Raw genomic sequence first — 20,036 nt, 5'->3', positions numbered from 1 at the left:
ACATCTTCAAAGCCAAGGTAACTAAGAAACTATCTGATTTGTATTGCATGAGAAATGTAAAAGTCCTCTAATGGACACGGAGTCAAATGAAGTCTAGGGAATCACAGGCACTGGTCATCCTGTAACTAGTAACTAATCTCGTGGACATTGTGGAGTAAATATGAGAAGAAAGAAAATGGTCGATTTCTATTTCAGGTCCTCTATTTTGTACATGAAATTGTTTATATGCCTACAGACAGATGGCATTGCATCAGGATTACAAACATACGCGATGAACAAAAGAAGGTTGAGCTCATCAACTGTCAGTCAGCTTCGCTGAAGAGGATTAACCAGCTCCCTTTTCCATTCTAAGCATGATTTGTAAGCTCCCTTGTTACTCTGGATTTCACATCAAAGTCAATCATTAGTATGCATATTAGTGAAAGCATCACTGCGAGCATGAAAAAAATGTGCAAACACGTAAAACTAAAATATTGCAGCAATATAAATCAGATCTTGGTCCTGTGATTGCAATATGGAGACCTGATATTAGAGTTTCAAATCTTCAAAACAGAGATATGAAAAGAAAGAGATTAGATAAGATATATCTTGCCTTCCCAATCGAATAAGTTCGGGCTCTGCCAATATCAAGTCTTGCAATTGTTTTTCGTTTACATCCCTGTGAGATGATTGGTTTAGATCATATCAATTTCAGAGGCAGAATACTTGTAGTGCATAATGTTCACAGGATCAAATGAAGTATTTGATAGAAATAACCAAGTTAAACTAATAGTAGCACCAATTCAATGAAGTATTTGAATTTCAGCAAAAGCTAGGTCACTAGTTGAACTGCCAAGAGTTCAAAGGAACAGCATCATGTGCTACTGATTGCCAAATGCATGGCCGAGGGAATTCCTATCACTATTAATTCCTGCTATAGTAACAGATAGAAAATAAAATAAAATAAAAACCTTGCATTACGGAAAATGACAACACACCTATAACCCACTGAAAGCAGTCTGTGGTGGAGTTTATAATTGGCACCAACATAAGTGACAACCAAGCTACCAGCATCTGGGTGTGGCCAACATCGAGATGTGGGGAACCTTAGGATGAAAGTCCCAGGGAGTCCCAATTGACCTCTGAGTGAAGACTCAGCTTCATCCTGTGTAATAAAACCTTCTATCCACTTGGGTGATGTAGACATCCACATGGCATTTATACTATCCGTCGATATCATGAAAGCTACTGGGTATAACCAGTGCCACATCTTCTCAAAATTTTCTAGTGTCATATAGTCTCCGCATCCTGCAATTCTCCGAAGAAGATCCAAGTCCTTGAAACATAGAACAAAAGAAAACCCATCAGGCTTTCAGTATATTTCTCATGAAAATCAAAATGAATAGTTGCTCTGTGAACTCCTTTCTTCACATCTACCAAGTTCAACTGGCTAGGCTATGCTTCTGAGATGGAACTCTTGACCGTCATTAGTTTCCAAAGTCCCTAATGTAGTGACTGACAAGCCATTGCATTATCCGGGGATTTTTTTTTGGGGTAACTCATCATCCAGGGATATAAACTATATGATCAATAGCTTTCTAAGCCCATAGGATGAAATAACTAGGTTCTCTCACCCTACTCATGTTTCCCATGAGGAAATCAAAATCAACTCACAAACCCCAAAGGGTTGGTTAAGTTGGCAAAGATCAACCCCTCATAAGTAAGAGTTCAAGAGTCAAAACCCTCTTGGAGCCTAGTGTATATAAGCTCCCTTGAGGATTAGTTGAGGTGCATGCAAGCTGACACACACCTTAGATCCAATAATAATAATAATAACAATTTCAACTGAATAGTACAGCTTTCAATGGGGTTACTAATTTTTGGTGTCCTAGAACAAATATGAGTTACCTGTTCTGTTAGAGATCTCATTCTGCACTGGGAGATTCTCATGAACTGCTCTTCAATCTCAAAAATTGCATTATCCCAAAGAACCTGGTGGCTTTGTGGTGATATAGAGTTCCACACTTGTGCTCCTTCTTGTACTAATCGTTTTGCAATCAAAATTTGATACCTGCAAAATCAAATGGGTTAGACTGATCCACTGACAATGACAGGGGAATAGTGTTAAGCTCAGAATAGACTGCAAATTTTACCAATTAATGGCATAGCTGTGTACATGGTGTAAAAGCAAGAAGGTTTCATTGATCCTTTGGTAGGGGCCAATTAAGAAGCCCCCATGCCACCTTGGTGCAGGTGATGATCTAAACCAGCTAATCATTTAACTTGTGATTTACTTCCACATTTTCATGTGTGTATTTGTATGCTTTGGACTATTCGATGGATTCAAAAAGCAAGTTACAATTAATACAAAGTAGATGGTAAAAAATGTTCACTTGGCTCATCACTATTTCAAAGTAATAAAATAGGAAAACATATGTAAATCAAGCAATCAATTCCAGTTCATCATTTGGATGCTAGTCTTCACCCCTTTGTCCATGCAGGGCATGATCATTGATCAAGCAACTTACTCAAGGCTGACTAACACATCCCAGTCTGAGTTATAGTTTAGCACATTGTACTTTGGTATCCTACGGTTTGATACTAATTCTTAACACACCAACTAGGACCCAACTTATATTTGGGCTCACTTTTACAGCTACAACACATCTCAAGTATCAAATTTGTCGAAACAATTACCTATGGTGAAAACACCCTGTGAACAGAGAAACCTGCTGTGCAAAGTCTTCCATCTCCTGATCCGTAGCAGATGTGGCAATCTCTTTAAGCAGTAATGTCCTCTCCTTGATGTTTCCTAGGCAGTATTTAAACAATGTCAAATCTGAAATTGGATCTTTAGATATTGTCACCTTCTTGAAAGTGGAATTTCTTGCTTGATAACTTTCAGAGTCCGATGGGGTATCATCTGTCCCTTCAATGTCTTCATATCTCCCCTCCAGATTTTTCCCAGAAGCATTCTCACACTGTATTTAGTGATGCACAAGTAAGATAAGCATAAAATTTCAACATACAAATAAACATAATTTTTTTTTGGGAAAAGAAGAAGCATTTCAAAAGGAAAAGCTGTGATGAAGTATTTAGATCAACAGATGCACGAGACGTCAATATCATGGTCCCTTAACATTTTATTCGAAAAGAAAAAAATCCTAATATGGAAATTTTTTATGAAAATTATTCCCATGTAGGATCGTTAGTGCTTATCAAGAGGGAACCAATGTGAATTTTATTCAAGAAAGCTAACAAATAATTCATTAAATGAAAATAAAAACAGTACTGAAGGAAAGCAACCCTCTAAAACTCCTAAATTTGTATCCACCAAACTTAAAAAATAAAATATAGGGATTCAGAAATTAAAAACCATTCAGCTGCGCCCCCCCCCCCCCACACACACAAAAAAAAAAAGGCCTCAAAAAGAAGATCAACTCAAGGAAAACTCCTCAAAAAAATTTCAGCCTCCAATGCAGTCCCGTGATGTTTTGACTCCATGAGCCTTGATGCAAGGGGTTCTCAAGAAATAACCTCGTATGCCTTTCCAAACATCACTTACCTAAGTACCAATTAGAGAAAAGAACCCAAGGTTCCAGGCTTCCAGCTATATGAAGAGCAGATTCTACCAACGGTAAGACACACAGCTTCTAACGTTTTATGAGGATACGCAGACCATCAAGCAGTTCATAATATATCTTTGTACTCTTCTAAATGGTATTTCAAATTTGAAATAGAAATGAATGGACACAAAATGTAGATACCTGATTAGTGGTGAAGACATTTGAATTGTAATCAGGCTCTAAAATGGGATCAGCCTGGACCCTCACAGATGATTTTTCAGGTCCTGCTTTTACGCGTTTTGGAGGAGCAAACTTAGGATCGCGTATAGTTGATACTGGAAAGAAACCATCGCCAATATTGTGTTGAGTTTCTGGGGATCCATCATCCAAACCCAAGGACTGAGGCCCATCAAGATGGGATGAAGAAATAGACTTCTTTAATTGCAGAGAGGATGTCCGGGTATTACGGTTCCTTGAGATACATCGAATTGGGCGTGAATAAGCCTCAAGAAAAGGATATCTTCCAGCTTTCGGTGATTCAAACCGAATATGGAACAGCCTATTGTCACATTTTGATGAAAGCTGAAACAGAAAAAGGGAAATGAATCAAAAAGCTTTTCTTTTCAAACCAAAATAATAAATCCAATAACAAAATGGCAGAAAAACCTGGTAATGTTATAATCGAAGACTTTACCATTTACAACTATGAAAACATAAACTTTATCCTACTTTCAATTGAATTGCAGTAAACAAGCATTAATTTGCATATGAGATGTCGTATGTGAAAGGCAACAGTCATCAAAATGGGTACAGAGCGCACCTTTAAAAAATGGACCAAGCCACACAGTTGAATTGGATTTAACCAGAACCAGAAATGTTTTGCTGGTTCTGAACCTGCATCAAACCAGCTGGTTGTGGCAGTTCTCTATTAACAGTGAAAAATAAACTTGGTCTGGTCTGGAATAGCCAGATTTAAAAGGAGACAGTTGAAGCAGTCTCCTTTTCAATGTTGACTACTTGATTCCCATTACTTGTTTGAAATCTCTTTAAGTTTTATTATAACAAAATTCTCCTTGGGAAGCACGACCAAAAGATAATCTATGTTAAAATCTTGGAACCAAGTTGGATTTTCTTTTTAATTTTTAGAATGAGATTCTACATGAGATGGAAGTCAAATTTGGAAAAGTTGGTGAGGGAGATATTCTCCTGAAAAGGTTGCACCAACCTATGATAGATTATATGGGAAAAAGAAAGAAAAAACTTTCATACTGAGCTAAAAACTACAACTTACAGATCAGGTTGCCAAAGAAAAAAATTATCTCCTAAAATAGGGTGGCTACCAACTTACTAATGGTGGAACTAGATTGAAATTGAAAGAAACCAAAAATAAAGGAAATGACCAGTTTTGAGATCAAAATATGGAAGTGCAAGAGGACCCAAAATCTCCTTTAAATTAGAAATTAAAATAGAGGTTCAAACTCAAAGATGGTCTCATTTGAAGATTAAAATTGTTTCTAACATTACTATCTTTCTTTACCATATCTTGTCCAATTTCCTTCTCTCTCCTCACACATTCTCTTCACTCTTCATTTTCTCTTCATAAGAGAAAACGTCTGGAATTAGGTTTCTGGATTCCTAGTTAGAACTGTGACTTCAAAGTGATTTTCCTGATTTCCCAACTTTAGTTAATTATACATCCACTTTTATATGAATCATTGGTCAGTGAAAACCAGAAAAAACCAGAATTCAGTTTCTTTTCAAATTCAAAGCAGTGTGATTTCCTAAATTATCACTCAAAGTGTTTGAATTCAATTTTTCCTCTGGAGTTCTTTGCCAAAGGATCATAACTGGATGTCCCTTCCTACCACCACCCACCCACCCCCCCCCCCCCCAAAAAAGAAAAAGAAAAAAAGAGAGAGTAAGAAAAGGAAAGAACACTTTGGATTAGCCACTAGTTCACAATTCTGACTGCTAGCATTAAATTTGCCTGTTGAACTGTATCTGTAATCCGGTCCATGGATAAGAGCTGTGGTTACATTTGCATGTGTGCTTGCCTAAATGAGCAAACAGGTTAGCAGGACAAGAACATATCAACAAGTTCATGGTTCCATTACAAAATTAAGGATAACAGGTCTGGCTTGAAAGCCAAGAACAAGGATAATCCATGAAGAACCAACTCCAGTGGGTGCCATGAGAGGGATATTCCTCTGTAGATGGTCTAACAAAATTAAGAAGGGAAGAAGTCACGTATGCAGAACATCTTTAATGAATTTATTCACTTGAAAAAATTATTACGCTAATCTTCCTTGACCTTTCTGATAACCTTGCAAACCTCCTCTCCTTTTTGACATTTACTCTCATAGTCTCATACCCCTGAAGCTAATGGAGTTAGTAAGAATCTGTGGCAACTAAAACCGCCTTGTATATAAAGGGCTAACATCAAAACACCTTTCCCATTGCATCCCATCCACCTGCCTTGATCCCCATGCGGCTTGGCCATTGCCCTGAGTCCACATCACAGCACTATGCGCTGCTCTCACCTTTCACTCTCCCTCCTTTCCCTTTCCTCTTTTTAGGAACAAATTAGAATGAATTGACAATTTCTTCATAAATTATCTGTTGCTTGGATTTTAATCTGTAAAGCAATCTTATGGATGACCAGTGCACATGTATTGAGAGCATTTATAGACTTGGGTCTTCTAGCTCTATATCCTGGACTGTAGGCAGCACCAATAGCCTTTCCTCTTATAAAGAAGCCAAATAACGCCTTGATTGCAAGCAGCACTAAGGTTGAGCAAACTCTGAAAATGGTTATGAAAAAGACTGCAAGCAATACAGGCTTGCCCCTTTGTGCTCCGGCTGGTGAAGAAGCTGAAGTATGCATGACGGATGAAGACGGGCTGGAAACAACAACCGCAGATAAATGCAGCATGCCCACAAATTGGCCTCTAACAGGAAGCGGTGATCATGAAGGACAATAATGGATAGGTGGTGCTTGAACGTGACAGTTTTGAGTGAAGGAGCTGCTAGTGGTGGTCATGCATAGTCGTGAAGGGAGGTTTCATGGTTATCTGCGCTGGTTGATTGGTGTTGGACTGTTGGGAACAGAGACATCAGCGGTGGTGGTTGAAACAGAAGAGGTGAAAGGAAGATAAAATGGGCATGAAGTTGAAGAGAAGCACTATGAAATTGCACAAGGTGGCATGGGAGATCAGGAAGGCTCAGTTCTGTAATTTTCTATTATGGTTCTGATTTCTGAATTTAGTTCCATTGAACAAGTTTACTTAATTAAACCTGAGCGCCAGGACTTTCTGCAGCATGGATCTCAATTGCAGCTCCCTACAGCCTTGAGAAATTGCTAAAAGGCCCACTTCAGGACCGAATCCTTCACCATCTTCACATGCATTCATGGGGAATCTTCAAAGCTCATGGAGTTCCTTGCAAGTTCCACAGCCTGAAGTCCTTACATCATTTAAAGATTCAAGGACCTACAGAAAGCCTGAACAATTAGATTGGCAGATTAGGCCTTTTTTTTCTTTTTTTTGGGGGGGGGGGGGGAGGAGCATGGAAGTTTGGAGAGACAATAGATTTAGGCATCAGTCCGTTAGGGGCTGGTAACTTTCTTAAGGGGGAGAACTGTAACACTACAAGGGTAGTATGGTCAATAAAAAAATTGATTTTCAAATTAATCCATTTCTTTACCTTAAAACACTAATGGGCTCAGCCTGTGATGTGACCTGATTTTTGGGTAAGGTTTCTTGGAAAGATTCCCTAAAATTGCGGGTTCACCTTGAATCTTCCAGCAAATAATTTTAAAAAGTATCAAGAGATGCCTATGCCCATCTAAGAAAGTTGTTGGAATCTCTTAGAAGTGATGTGGGTTGTTAGGAGAAGATATGGGAATAATGGGATGAAAAGGATTGATACGGAAAACTTAATTACGTCAAACCTTAATGATTGGGATATATTAGGAAAAGGGAAAACTAGGCTTTCAAAATAGAATTGGGTTTGAGAAGGAAAAGAATCTCTTCTATTTCTTCCTTGAATATTCGTTTTCTTTTCTTTTTTTCTTTCCTTCTTTCTTCTCTCTTTCTATCTTTCTTTCTTTCTTTCTTTCTTTCTTCTTCTTCTTCTTCCCCCCCCCCTCCCTCTCCTGATTCTGCCACAAGGAAGAAAAGAGAGGAGGACGCGATGAAGAGAAGACCCGAGGGGGGGGGGGGGAAGAGGCTTCCGCAGGGTAGGGGTGGGGAAGGGGCTAGCCTATCTCACGGGGGGTAGTGGAAGGGTTTAGGGTGTCATAGGGGCTGGGAAGGCTGCTGCCAAAGTGCAGCAGCAAGGGGAAGGGAATCCTAGGGCTGTGCAGGGGAGTGGAGGGGGTTAGGGTTGCTGAAACTGCAGCGAAGAGGGAGGGGAAAGGGTTGTGATGGAACTAGGGGAGTACGAGGGGCTGTGTGTACCTGATTGGAAGAGGGAAGCTGCTGTAGTGTTGCTGGATTGCTTGCTGGATCGCAGGAAAGAGAAAGGAAATTGAGAGAATTAGACAACAGGTCCTACCCAATTAGGACCCTGCTGCACCTTTCTTGGCTGCAATTATCAGTAATTTTTATTCATTGAGACTTAAGTTACAAAGAAAGAGTAGATTTATTTATAACCTACTAAAAGATCCCGACTCTAAGTGGGATTCCTTTGTAGATTAGGATCCCACCACATTAATCACAACCATTCAGATAAAGAATAAAAAATCTAATCAAGTCTCCTTGAAAATAGATTCCCCCTAAGACTTAAACATTAAGGAACTCCTTTTGTAAATAAAAACTGTTGGGAATTTTATCTTTAAAGAAGAGTCCCAAGACTTAAGAACTCTTACTTAAACTGGACTTCCTAACTGACTGAAGCTCTTCAACAAAATTCAAAATAAAATTCTAATAAATAAACCAGCAACTAAATTAGAGCTAAAGTGACCAAAATACCCCTCCTAGAGGATTCAGTCAGCCCTAGGTGCACCTTTTGGAGTGGTCGTGGGGCCCACTCTAGGGTTTTGGCCAAGGGGAGGAGAATTTTGATTCAAAAGAAAAGCGTGACTGCAATGAAGTTTGTGAAGTATCAAAGGTTTGGATAAATGTCAAACGCAGAGGGGAGGATCATCTAACTATCAAAAAGGTCATTGTAGATTACTCCGAAATAAAATAAAATCATAGGACAAGCAGGTTAGTGGAATAACCTAAAGTACCATTGAGCAGATTGGAAGGATATGGGTGTAACCTTGAAAGAACTAAGGGCCAATAAATAGGATCTCAACAGAACCAGCTTGAATTTGGCTAATTATGGGTAGGGCCAGCTAATATTAAATTGGGTGTGTTAAGGTTTTGATCCAAAAAGGGTTATGGGTTGATATGGGACTAATGTTACAATAGGTTAGAAATATAGGATGAGATCAAGTGATGTCTAACAATATGTAGGTTGATTGAATGAGTTTCCAAGATTCTTGATGAGTGTTGAAATGGCTAGGGTTTTGAAATGCAGTATCACAACCAGGGTTTGGAGAGGACAATTAGGGTCAAGAAGAGGGTTAAGCGTATGGGATGGAGTAAAATTTAATTTCTTTCAAATTTGGAACAATTTAAATAGTTTATAAACAAGTTGCTTGAAAAAGTTAGGGTTTGGAAGATTTTAGAGTTGTATGATTATCAAGAAACCAGGTTGTGAAGGTTTGATGGGGCTGTAACTTGGATCCAAGGGGATGTGTAAGCACGACGGCTATGCTCCAAATCTTGGAGAATGCAAACGGTTGGATTGGAATTTAGGTTAGAAGTTTGGGTTTCTTGGGTAGGATCAAACTTTCAAGAAGGGGCTGGAATTTAGGGTTTCAGTGATCTGATATGAGTGAGGGTTGGATCAACTGCTAGGATTAGAGTACAGCTGATGTGGTCCAACAATTAAGGTGATCTCTTGGTCAGATCAGACTGGCTAGAAAATTCACAACACCATACTTGTGTCTTCTAGAAGATTGTGTCATGTCGTTGCAGTCTTCAAAGGCAGCAGCTGAATTTATGGGGAAGATCTTCAATCTGGTTGAAGAGAAACTTTGTGGAACCTCTCAAGCTTCTCACTGCCAAGGAATTGATTGGTCCAAACAATCTCACCAGTTTAGGCTTGAAACACTAAGCAAAACTCTCACTTGATGGAGTAGAAGACAATAGTAGCAGCTAGAGTATTGCACATGCAATAGACTAGAAATTCTGTAACCATCTATTACTTCCCATAATGGGGGTTTAAAAGGGGGCCTTAGGCCTTTTAAGGTGCTAATTATGAAACAAAAACTAATTCAGAATAAAACATAACCCTAGTTTGCATGGGCAAGGTGTGGGGCTGTAATTACATGCTACTTATTGCTAAGTTATGTGACAACTTAAGTGTTCATATGGCCCATAATTAAACCCAACTAAATCTAACTTAAATTGGACCAGAATTGAACCACTGGTTCAACTGAAATAAAATAAAAGCCCCTAAATAAACTAAGTTCAATTGACTTAAATAAAAGACTTCAAATAAATTAAGGATAGAATAAACCTTTAGATGCCCATAAGAGAGGCCAATTACCATGCAAACCCATGGGATCGTAGATAATTCCAACCCTAGACTATTTCTTAAGGAAAGAAGCTCAAGGATCTGCATCAGTCTATTGCCAAGTCAAATGTTTGTATGTTTGACAAAGGACACCTCAAACCTCAACCATTGAACAGTTGACAACCAAATCATGCGTGTGTGCCATGCATACTGACAAGCTGTTGCTAGAGCATCATTGGAGTATATACAGATAACGTAAGACATTTCCATTTATGCAAGTGAATACGTGCAAAACCTAATTCCATATATATTCAACTGTGTAAGCACCTGAGATATCTTGAGCTTGAAGGATGCACGACCATGCAATAATTTACTCGGTCTATCATAAGAAGCATACTCAATTCCATCATAACTTGTCAAAAGGGGAGCTTCTGAATCTCTGGGCTTTTCAACAGGTGCTCCGTTGTCAGCATACAATAGTGAAGCAACAACCTGGAGTACAAGCAGCGGTTCTTGTAAAAAAATTCAACAATTTGGGGAGAACTTGTACACTATGCTTCTAACTGTAAAAGATAACAAATCCAGGTTACAAACCTCCATTTCTTTGTTTACAGGATGACCAAAGGCATCCAATAAAATGACGTCTAGAGAGAAATTCCTGCGGCAAGATGCCTGTGATTTGGTAAAAAATCAGTACAGGAAATTAAACAGGAAGAAGCCAACAGAAAGTATATTAAGAAAAAATAACGTACAGAATGTTGCTCCTAATACTCCCAGAACAGTTTCCATGATGGACAGGCAGATAACACATAACTTATTCAATTGCAAAAAATATGTAAGGAATTAAGAAGCACATAAATCAGGTGTTATACATGTCACCTGACAATAGGAAACTATGTCCATAAAAAGGGTACCCAATACATGAGTCTCCCAACACGGCAGGGTTTTGGGGAGGCTTCATAATAGGAAATTATTTCAATACATTGATAACTTTGCCATTTTATGCATATAAATATTACATTCAGATAATACATAAGTGCAACAGAATCCACAACCACATGCAAAAAAACCTGATATATAGAAGCACAACTAACCTTGCCACCAACAACACTCCACACACCATCACCACCTTCTTCAATCTCAGAAGCACACGAACTGTCAATGGATAATTCCATCGGAGGGTTCTGTCATCAGAAAAGGCATTCCTTAAGCCCAGAACATGAATTTCTACTAATAATAAATAAAAAGTTTGATGTACCTTCACAGAGTGATCCTTAACAGAGGAAGTCGAAGGCACAATCTGTGCATAATGAATGAAACCCAGATTTCTCCCATCCCCTCCACTGCCAGCCAAAATTACCTTTCTCATATCATCCGTAGATTCATTCTTCAGTTCAGATGATAGTGACTTCTCTCCCACTGCCACCACCCCATTCACATGAAGGCGAACACAATCTCTAGATACCTAGTATTAAACAAATCTAGAAATCAGTGATTCATGATCACCATTTGAGGATATAAAAGGTTTGCAACACTAATCGCAAAAGCTCTTCCAAGCACCAAAGACTCACTTAAAGGAAAAAGTAAATGCCAAAATGCAGAAAGGGGGCTGGGTTGATGACAGTATGATGAGGCAGACCTCACATCCAACATGAACCCATTTGTCCAATGGGCACTCAATCTCTGCAGATGTTGGAACTTCAGTCCATGAAGTTGGGTCTCCAGGATTTGGAGCTTCATTATGCAGTGATAACAATGGGAAAAGCATCATTTTCCTCTCCTCATTCAAGACCAGAAAGGGCGCATCATCTTCAATGTCAGACTTCATCTGTGCAAACAGAAGACATGTAAATTCATGCTCTCATTGAGGGTGTGGGGGATGAGAAGTAGATTGGGACAGCATATACTGATACAGGCATTCCCTTAACTATGGCTGTACTTGCTTCTGTAATAGAAAATCATTTGTTTTCCAACAGACAACATCAGTCATAATAATGATTTTGCAGCAAGACAACAACTTCTGTCAATCTTCAATCAGTGTGAAATTTCTATGAATTCAACATGGAAGAAAGTCTTCTTCAGCTTATAGTTAATACATCTGATGTTGTGGGCTCTGCTGCAGAGATACGGTGCAATGACTGACAGTCTAATACTCACAAAGAGGAACTTGACCGTATATAGTTAGTAATTTTTATATAATGAAGTTCCATGTATTACCACTTCCACTAATTGATCATGAATCAGGTAAACCATCACAATACTTAAAAGATTTGAATAACCCTAACACTATAAATTTCACAATCTACATGACTTATGTGGTTGGGTTGATGAAACTTGAGAACCAACCCTTGAATTTAATGATAAAACTTGAATAGAAACAATTGCCAAAAGAAGTAACATCTGCATTGACTACATTTGAAGACCCAGCTCTAAGGGGAGAAAAAGAAAGAACCCTGAATCTTCCATAACTTTATGAAACAGATAATGGAGAAGCTGTAATTTATCTTTTCTCTTGACAGCCAAGCTGGGGTTCTTGATGATAAAATACCAGGGAATACAAGAAAGAGAATGTATCCCCCTTGAGCAGCATCCTGAATTTGGGTATCCCCGGAGGTATAGTGCACAAAACTTTATTTTATACATACTAAATGCTAAAAGCAAGAAGCTAAAAATAAAGTTTGTATGATAACTTGATTCAATCAACATATCATAAATTGAAAGGCATTCAAAACGTTGGACTGCATTTTAGTTGACCATCGCATTCTTGATATAGTTACCTTACAGAAAATCAAGGGAAGAAAAAAAGACATCAAGTGGTACCAAAAGTGAATGGGTAGTCACCAAAAAAGTAATAAATAAATACATAATGCTTCTTCTGAAGACAAGTTGGTGTTGATTGGAATAGACGGAACATTTATCAACCGCCCAAACATTGCAATTTTCCTAAAAAACCGTGACAAGATGGAACGACAAACGAATTAACAAGGTCCAGGTTTTGCAGATTATGGAGATAAAAGTACAAACAAAGGTGGAAAGTTTTAACAAGGGGAAAGAAACCCCAGTATCTATTCAAACAGAACACTCTCAGTAAAGAACTACTCAGGTAGAAAAAAACAAAGAAAAAAAAAGGGGGAAACAAACCTGACGAATGATCGTCGCTGGAAGGGGAGTGGAGCTTAAAATGTAAATCCAAAGACAGATGAAGAATGTGTCTTCTGCTGGGTCGATTTCCACTTTCAAGTCTTTGAGCTGCGAATATTCATCTTCCAGCATAACTGATTCTTTACTAGCCATGGTTGTGGCAGTTGAGATTGAAAGAACCCAGACAGCAAACTCGTTCCTTTATCCGGCAAGAATCAGAGGTTCTTTAATCTCTGCTCACTCTGATGAGGAAGCAAAATTTGACAGTTTAACAGAAGAACGAGGAGGAAATTGAAGCGCCTGAGTAGGTTTTAGTGTCTGAGATGTTAAGTCTCGACTCTTGACTCTCACCATCGGTCTCTCTCAGTCTCTTCTTTGACGGCCGTTAATTGACGGTTGGTTCTGTTTCTCTTTCTCCCGCATTTATATGTGTTCATTTTCCACTCCTTGGGCATGAAATCTAGGGCCAATGCCTATTGCTCGGTTGGTACATATGGGCTTGGGCTTGGGCTTGGGCTTGGCTGATACAATCGTGAATCGTCTAAACAATAGGCTTACTACTTTACCATTTCGCCGGAAATAAATTTAGAACCAGTCCCCAAAATTAATGCCACCTCTTGAGTTATTCAACTAATCAATCAGATCCCTTATAAGGTAAAAATATACCGAAGTCACCTTCCATTGTCAAAAAATCAAAGTTAAGTGAAGAAGTAAGCAAGTTAAATATTTCAACAGGACAAGAATACGGAAAACCCACACTCTACTCATTTTTCGTATCTCCCTCTACCTTCTGTGATTATTTCTTCCCCCAATCATAAATCCTTACAAAGTTGGAAGATATGCATCATGAGTGGTGTTTTTAAATTTAAGATGTTGGGGTAATGTTTGGAATAGATAAATAAACACCATCTGAGACTAACGGTGTTAGTAATAAGTGGTCTATTTAATAAATTGAAAAACTTAGGAGATGACATTAATATTAGGGGTAACCCTGAAAATTTTTGGAAAATATTTTACATGGGAAGAGAAGGGAATCCTTAATAAAAGAAGGGAAACAAAATAAGAGAACAAAAAAAAAACATATACTTGGATATTCATGGATGGGTTTCATTTGGGCCACAATGGAAGTTTTGAGCCCAATATCATGTACAACAGTACAAGCCCATCTCGAGCCAACCCTTAGGTGGTAAAACCGAATTTGTCTTGCAAAAAAAACAAAAAAAAAAATCCAATTGTATATGTTTGCCGTAATTACCCTTAAGATATAATTTATTGACAATCTTTAATTACAACCGTTCCTCTAAACTGGAAAGGAGACGGCGAGGGTTGACAGTTGACAGTCAGTAATCGAGATCGGGTGAGGACGAGACAGCAAGAGCAAAAGAGATGGCTCTGAGAGCTGCGATTCTTCGCCACATTCGAGTCCCAGTTCAAACTTCAGCTCTAAATCGGTTGGGATCGCAGACATGGAATTTCTGCAACCCCAGTCGGTCGATGTCGTCCCATGACGATCATCTTGAGAAGGAAGAAGTGATCGCAAGAGTTCTTGACGTTGTCAAATGCTTCCCCAAGGTCGACCCTTCCAAGGTCAGTTTCTTGAATAGAAAAAAGTTCCCTTTTTCTTTTTCTTTTTCTTCCCCCATCCCCCCTTCCCTTCACTATTGTTGCGTTTATGGTTCGAGTCTGTCATTAATTTGTTATTCTGTGTTAATAAATTATTGTTATGTGGGTTTCATTTACGTAAAACCCTTTAGATTTTGTTACTATGTAGATCTACTGAATTCCCTGGTTTGTTATTGATTTTATTCACATTTACCTTTAAAACCCTAGGATTGCCACAGTCGGAATGGAAAAGCTTTTATTTTTCTTTAGCAATGTTAATTGGGGGATGTGATTTGATTTTCTCAAAAGTTGAGGTGAATTTCTTGTAATGTTTCCTGGGCCATCGCCTCATAACATTCTTGTTCAGCACAATGTGGAAAATTCATAGTTTCAGCACTCAAGCCCCTGACAAACCATGTTCTGAAATTAGGCCATATTTCTACCCACATAAAAAAAGGGAGGGGGACATTACCAAAAAAAAAAAAAAAAAGGGAGGGGGAAGTTAGATCATAGTGTTGTAACCTTTGTTGGAGCTTCAATCCATGGTCGTTGGAGGCTTGGAACTCAGAAACTAGTTATTTTTCACATAATGATGAATAAGCATCCCCTCTTAAAATAAATAAATAAATGAAACCATAAAAGTTGGGTTTTGTGCAGAATTTCTTGTGATTTTTTCTGTTGCTACGCCCTGTCCTGCCATGTACATTGTTTTGCACTTCCCTCCTTATACTTCAGTTGACTGTTTTAGTTGTTGCCATTGTATATCTTTTTTTCTTTTTCTGTGTGTGGGGTTGGGTGATGGAGTCGGGGAAGTGTAGGTGATTGTTTCTTGTACTGTTTGCTTTTATGTTGCTCTCTAATTTAAGGTTCAGATTTTTAGCACTTCCCTTGTTTTTTTTTATATTTTTATCTTAGGGTGTTGTTGTTATACAGACACTCCCATGGTTAAATTATCACACACCAATTCTGCTTTGACTGTGTCTACCAATGTCCAGTTTCCTCTTTTCTTTGTGATTAAATGTGGGTAGTGGCCTCTTTCTTTTTCAATTTTCTGGCAGTTACTCATTCTATTCATTCACCACATAAGTTCTGTTATTTTGTGCGCAGACTGCTATCCTTAGCTTTATTTGATTGCTTTGTGTATCCATTTAAATCCTATTAGATATGAAACTGTGTTATCCTACTGCATTATTGCTACTTTTCAATACCATTAAAAAATATCGAAGGATGATGGTTGAAATCATCGGTGTAGTTGTGGATCGAGGAGAAAGCCTTATGGCATTTCAAAATGGGTTATTGGATGAATCTTCTGTAAAGTGGAATATGTACACATGATGACATGATTCAATGGTAGGCATTAATATTACCCTGACCAAAGTCTGTCTCAGAATTTATGAAATGAAGTTCCCCATATTTTCTTTATTATTGTTCCAGTGATTTTTTTTCAGATAATAATGGATTTTTGCATTGAAATGGTTCAAAACCCAAGATGGAGTTTTCCTTTTTTTTTTTGCTTATCTAAACTATACCAACTGAGTTTTTATGGTTCCCCTTTTCCAGATGAAACTTAATTTTCTGTATAAATTACATAATCTAATCATTTGAATTATTTGTATGCAATTTAACCTATGCATTATCATTGACTTCCTGTGTTATATGCGCACCCCAAAATTTTGGTCTAATGAGGTAATAAAGGGGTTCTACCCAATGAACCATGAGTCGATGACTCTGATCCGGCAAGGGAAGCACTGGATACCTTGAATAAGGAGTCTTTCATAAAGTATCATATTAGACTAATGACTCTGGGCCTAGCACCGTAGTGATACCTTGGTCCTAAATATGAGGATACTAACATACTTGATTTGTCAAGGAACCCAAAGGTAATTGAGTGATAGTATGAAATGGGAATGAATTTCAAGTTCGAAATGGGTTGAAACCTAGTTTCATCTATGGGCCCCATATATGATGGAATTAAATTGAACTGAGAGTGGGGAAATGATCGGTAAAATTTTTTGAACCCAAAGGTACCCACAGTTGGACTTTTAAGTAGGTCCTATACAAGATATCAGGTGGGCCCATATGTCATTAGTTAGGACCCAAATAATAATTCAATAAAGCATATAAGTGTGTAATCTCCATCCCTTTCAACTCTTAACACTGCAAATGCAAAGCGGGTATTGTAGAAATCTCCTGTGCGTCCACCTAGGACTACTATTACTAATACATTTTGTACTCAATTAATGTCTAAGGCATCCCATCTGCTGAAGTTCTAAGGGAATCTTTTCTTCGAATTACCATTTTGTACTCAATTAATGTCTTAGAGCTGGTTTCTTCCCCTCCAGAGTCGGAATTCGCCAAGGGTGTCCCCTCTCCCCTTACCTCTTTTCCCTGGCCCTGGAGGCTCTCTCCCCCATTCTCCAAACCAAGACGGATCAGCTCTTGATTTCCCCCATTCCCAAATGCAAATCCCTCAATCTCACCCACCTTGCTTTTGCTGATGATCTCATGATCTTCTCCAAATCCGATCACAGCTCCATCTCCTCCATTCTCTCTTCCCTTGCCTTCTTCAAGTCCATTTATGGGCTTAAAGTTAACCTCAACAAATCTACCATCTTCCTCTTTGGGGTTTCTAATTCTCTGCGCTCCAATCTCCTGAATCCTTCCCTGTGGTCTACCTTGGTCTCCCTCTTATCCCTGACAGATTCACTTGCCATCACTGCTCCCCCATGTTGGACCACATTCATAAGAGCCTCCAACTTTGGAAAAGTCGGCTGCTCTCCTTTGCCGGTAGGGTGGAGCTCATTCGGTCTATCCTCCAATCCTCCTACCTCTATTGGTGTGGCATTTTCCCAATTTCCAAGTCTATCTCGTCGGCAATGGAATCTCTCTTCTGTGTCTTTCTCTGGAAGGGCTAGGATTCCTGGTGATTCCTCCGCCCCATCAATTGGTCCAACATCTGTCGGCCTAAAACTGAGGGGGGCCTAGCAATTTGGCTGATCCAAGTGGTCAATTCTGCTGCTTTGCAAACTCATTTGGAAAATTGTCTCCAAACAAGATTCCATTTGGGTCAATTGAGTTTACTCTTACCTTCTCAAAAATGACTATTTATGGACTTCCCCTATCCCTTCCAACACTTCCTGGATTTGGAGGAAACTTCTTCTCAAACCCCATGCCCTTCTTGCCATTACCACCCTAATTTCCTTTCCACTAGCTTCTGGCTAGATCTGTGGCATCCAATGGGCATTCTCCTCACCCTTTTTTCCCCCGTACTGTCTATGAAACCCGTATCCCCAAATCCACCTTTTTATTGGAATTCATCTTCGATGTCTCCTGGGTCTCTCTCCCCCACCCTAGTCTCACACAAGTCTGGAACTCTCACCCCCCATATTTCCTTCCACCCATGATACCATACTTTGGCTCCCTTCCGCCTCCAAATCCTTCAGCACGTCTTCTGCTTGAACCTGGTTCGATCCTCCTCGCCCTCCCCCACTTGGCCTCCCCTAGTTTGGTTCAAAGGTCACATCCCCCGTCACTCGCTTACCCTTTGGCGGGCCCTAAACCTAGCCCTCCCAACCCAGGCTTTCCTTATTACCCGTCACATCTCTGTGAACCTCAACTGTATCCTTTGCTGGACTAGTACTGAGGACATTGAGCATTTGTTCTTTTCTTGCCTTTTCTCTAGTTCCCTTTGGAAGAAAGCCCTTGCCTACATTTTGCCCCGATCCCAACACTCATTTGGGTTTGATCGTGACTGTTCTTGGATATTGAGTAACTTTTCAGGTCCCTCTATTTGTGACCAGATTGGTAAGCTTGTCTTTGGTGCTATGGTCCACCATCTTTGGTAGGAGCACAATTTCAGGCGTTGAACTTCCAAATCCCGCTCTCTTGACTCGATTTGGAATGCAATTTGCTTCGATGTTTCTGCTAGGCTTGCTTGTATCCCCCATCTCCCGGTTGTTGATTCCCCAAGGAACAGGCTCATTGTTGTTTCCTGGGGGCTCAACTCCCAATTCCATCCTTCTCTTTGATCCTCCCCTGTTTGGATCTTTCTTGTAGTTCGGTGTTTGTTCCTTTAATGTATATATTCATTCATCCAAACATCATCCAAACAAACAAAAAAATGTCTTAGAGCTGAACAATATTTCGTGGTGCAGCATAATAGCTAGTTACAGGTCCTTATGACTAGCGCTGTTATTATTGATTATTCCTTTCCACCATGATTACTAGTTACAAAGAGCATAACCTTTTTTTGGTTCGTTGCTCTTGTACATGCCACTCAACCTCAATGCTTTATTGGATCTGTGCTTCTCAAAACCTGAATTCGTGTTCTCTCATTTTAACATGTATGCATTCTGGTAATTTAACTTCTCTGCTTGGTCATGCACATGGTGTCAAGCTATGATCTTTTAGCTAACGTATAACTCTGTATCTGCAGGTGACCCCTGATGTTCATTTTGAGAAAGATCTAGGCCTGGATAGCTTGGATACTGTTGAAATTGTGATGGCTTTGGAGGAGGAGTTCAAGCTGGAGATTCCAGATAAGGAGGCTGATAAAATTAATTCTTGCCCACTCGCTATTGAGTATGTTGCAAACCATCCAATGGCTAGCTAGTTCTTGATTTTTGTCTCCAGAATGTAATGATTGCATCATCTGCTTTTGCTCAACTTTGTTGAGTTGTTGTAGAAATCTAAGATCCATGGGGGATGGTAAAATAATCTTGATCTATTTGATAATGTAAGTCGCTGATAAACGAATGTTTTCTTGAACTCTCACACATCAAGCTAAAACACTTGATAGTTCTTTTGTCTCCAATCAAATTTGTGGCTTTGATTGCCTTTGGATATATTTGTTCTATGTGCTTGTCATATATACTTGTGATTTCTTGCAGCAATCCATGCATATATATTTGATGAAGTTTGTTGAATTTTCCAGTGCTCTGGTTACGGTTTTCACATTGTGTAGGTTTCCCCCAAAAAGCACTCAGTGCATGTGTTTTTCTAGTTAGCTGTGCTATTGAATTCCAAGTTTTCTCATCATATTCAGAACTGGGTGGCAACTTATTCTGGGGAATCAATTGATGTGGCCAGGACTTATTGTTATCCAAAATCAACTCAAGTTCACTCCTCCTGAATTGTTTGCTTGAAGACCTGAACTTCTTAACTGCTAGTCCTGCTTGTTAT

General features: G+C 39.1%; 2 protein-coding genes across 2 annotated transcripts; one reads left to right on the top strand and one right to left on the bottom strand.

The window, feature by feature from the left end:
* Positions 1-26: 26 nt before the first annotated feature.
* Positions 27-13,636, bottom strand: LOC149013195 (SH2 domain-containing protein A-like). The gene is made up of 12 exons (XM_089158591.1): positions 13,254-13,636; positions 11,752-11,940; positions 11,371-11,577; positions 11,207-11,296; positions 10,707-10,784; positions 10,440-10,604; positions 3,747-4,127; positions 2,677-2,960; positions 1,888-2,050; positions 978-1,315; positions 593-658; positions 27-378 (listed from the first exon to the last, which is right to left on the bottom strand). The coding sequence occupies exons 1-12, from the start codon at positions 13,404-13,406 to the stop codon at positions 348-350; spliced, it is 2,145 nt and encodes a 714-aa protein (XP_089014717.1). The 5' UTR covers positions 13,407-13,636; the 3' UTR covers positions 27-347.
* A 923-nt stretch (positions 13,637-14,559) lies between these two features.
* On the top strand, positions 14,560-19,735 carry MTACP-1 (mitochondrial acyl carrier protein 1). The gene is made up of 2 exons (XM_089159472.1): positions 14,560-14,840; positions 19,291-19,735. Exons 1-2 carry the CDS (start codon positions 14,640-14,642, stop codon positions 19,465-19,467), a joined length of 378 nt encoding a protein of 125 aa, XP_089015598.1. The 5' UTR covers positions 14,560-14,639; the 3' UTR covers positions 19,468-19,735.
* The last annotated feature ends 301 nt before the right edge of the window (positions 19,736-20,036 follow it).

This window comes from Hakea prostrata, chromosome 6 (genome assembly GCF_041222555.1).
Source record: "Hakea prostrata isolate BN-2017 chromosome 6, UWA_Hpros_2, whole genome shotgun sequence".
Lineage (NCBI taxonomy): Eukaryota > Viridiplantae > Streptophyta > Magnoliopsida > Proteales > Proteaceae > Hakea > Hakea prostrata.
Note: the sequence above shows the minus strand (reverse complement) of the source record. Positions and strands in the feature narration are given on the sequence as shown.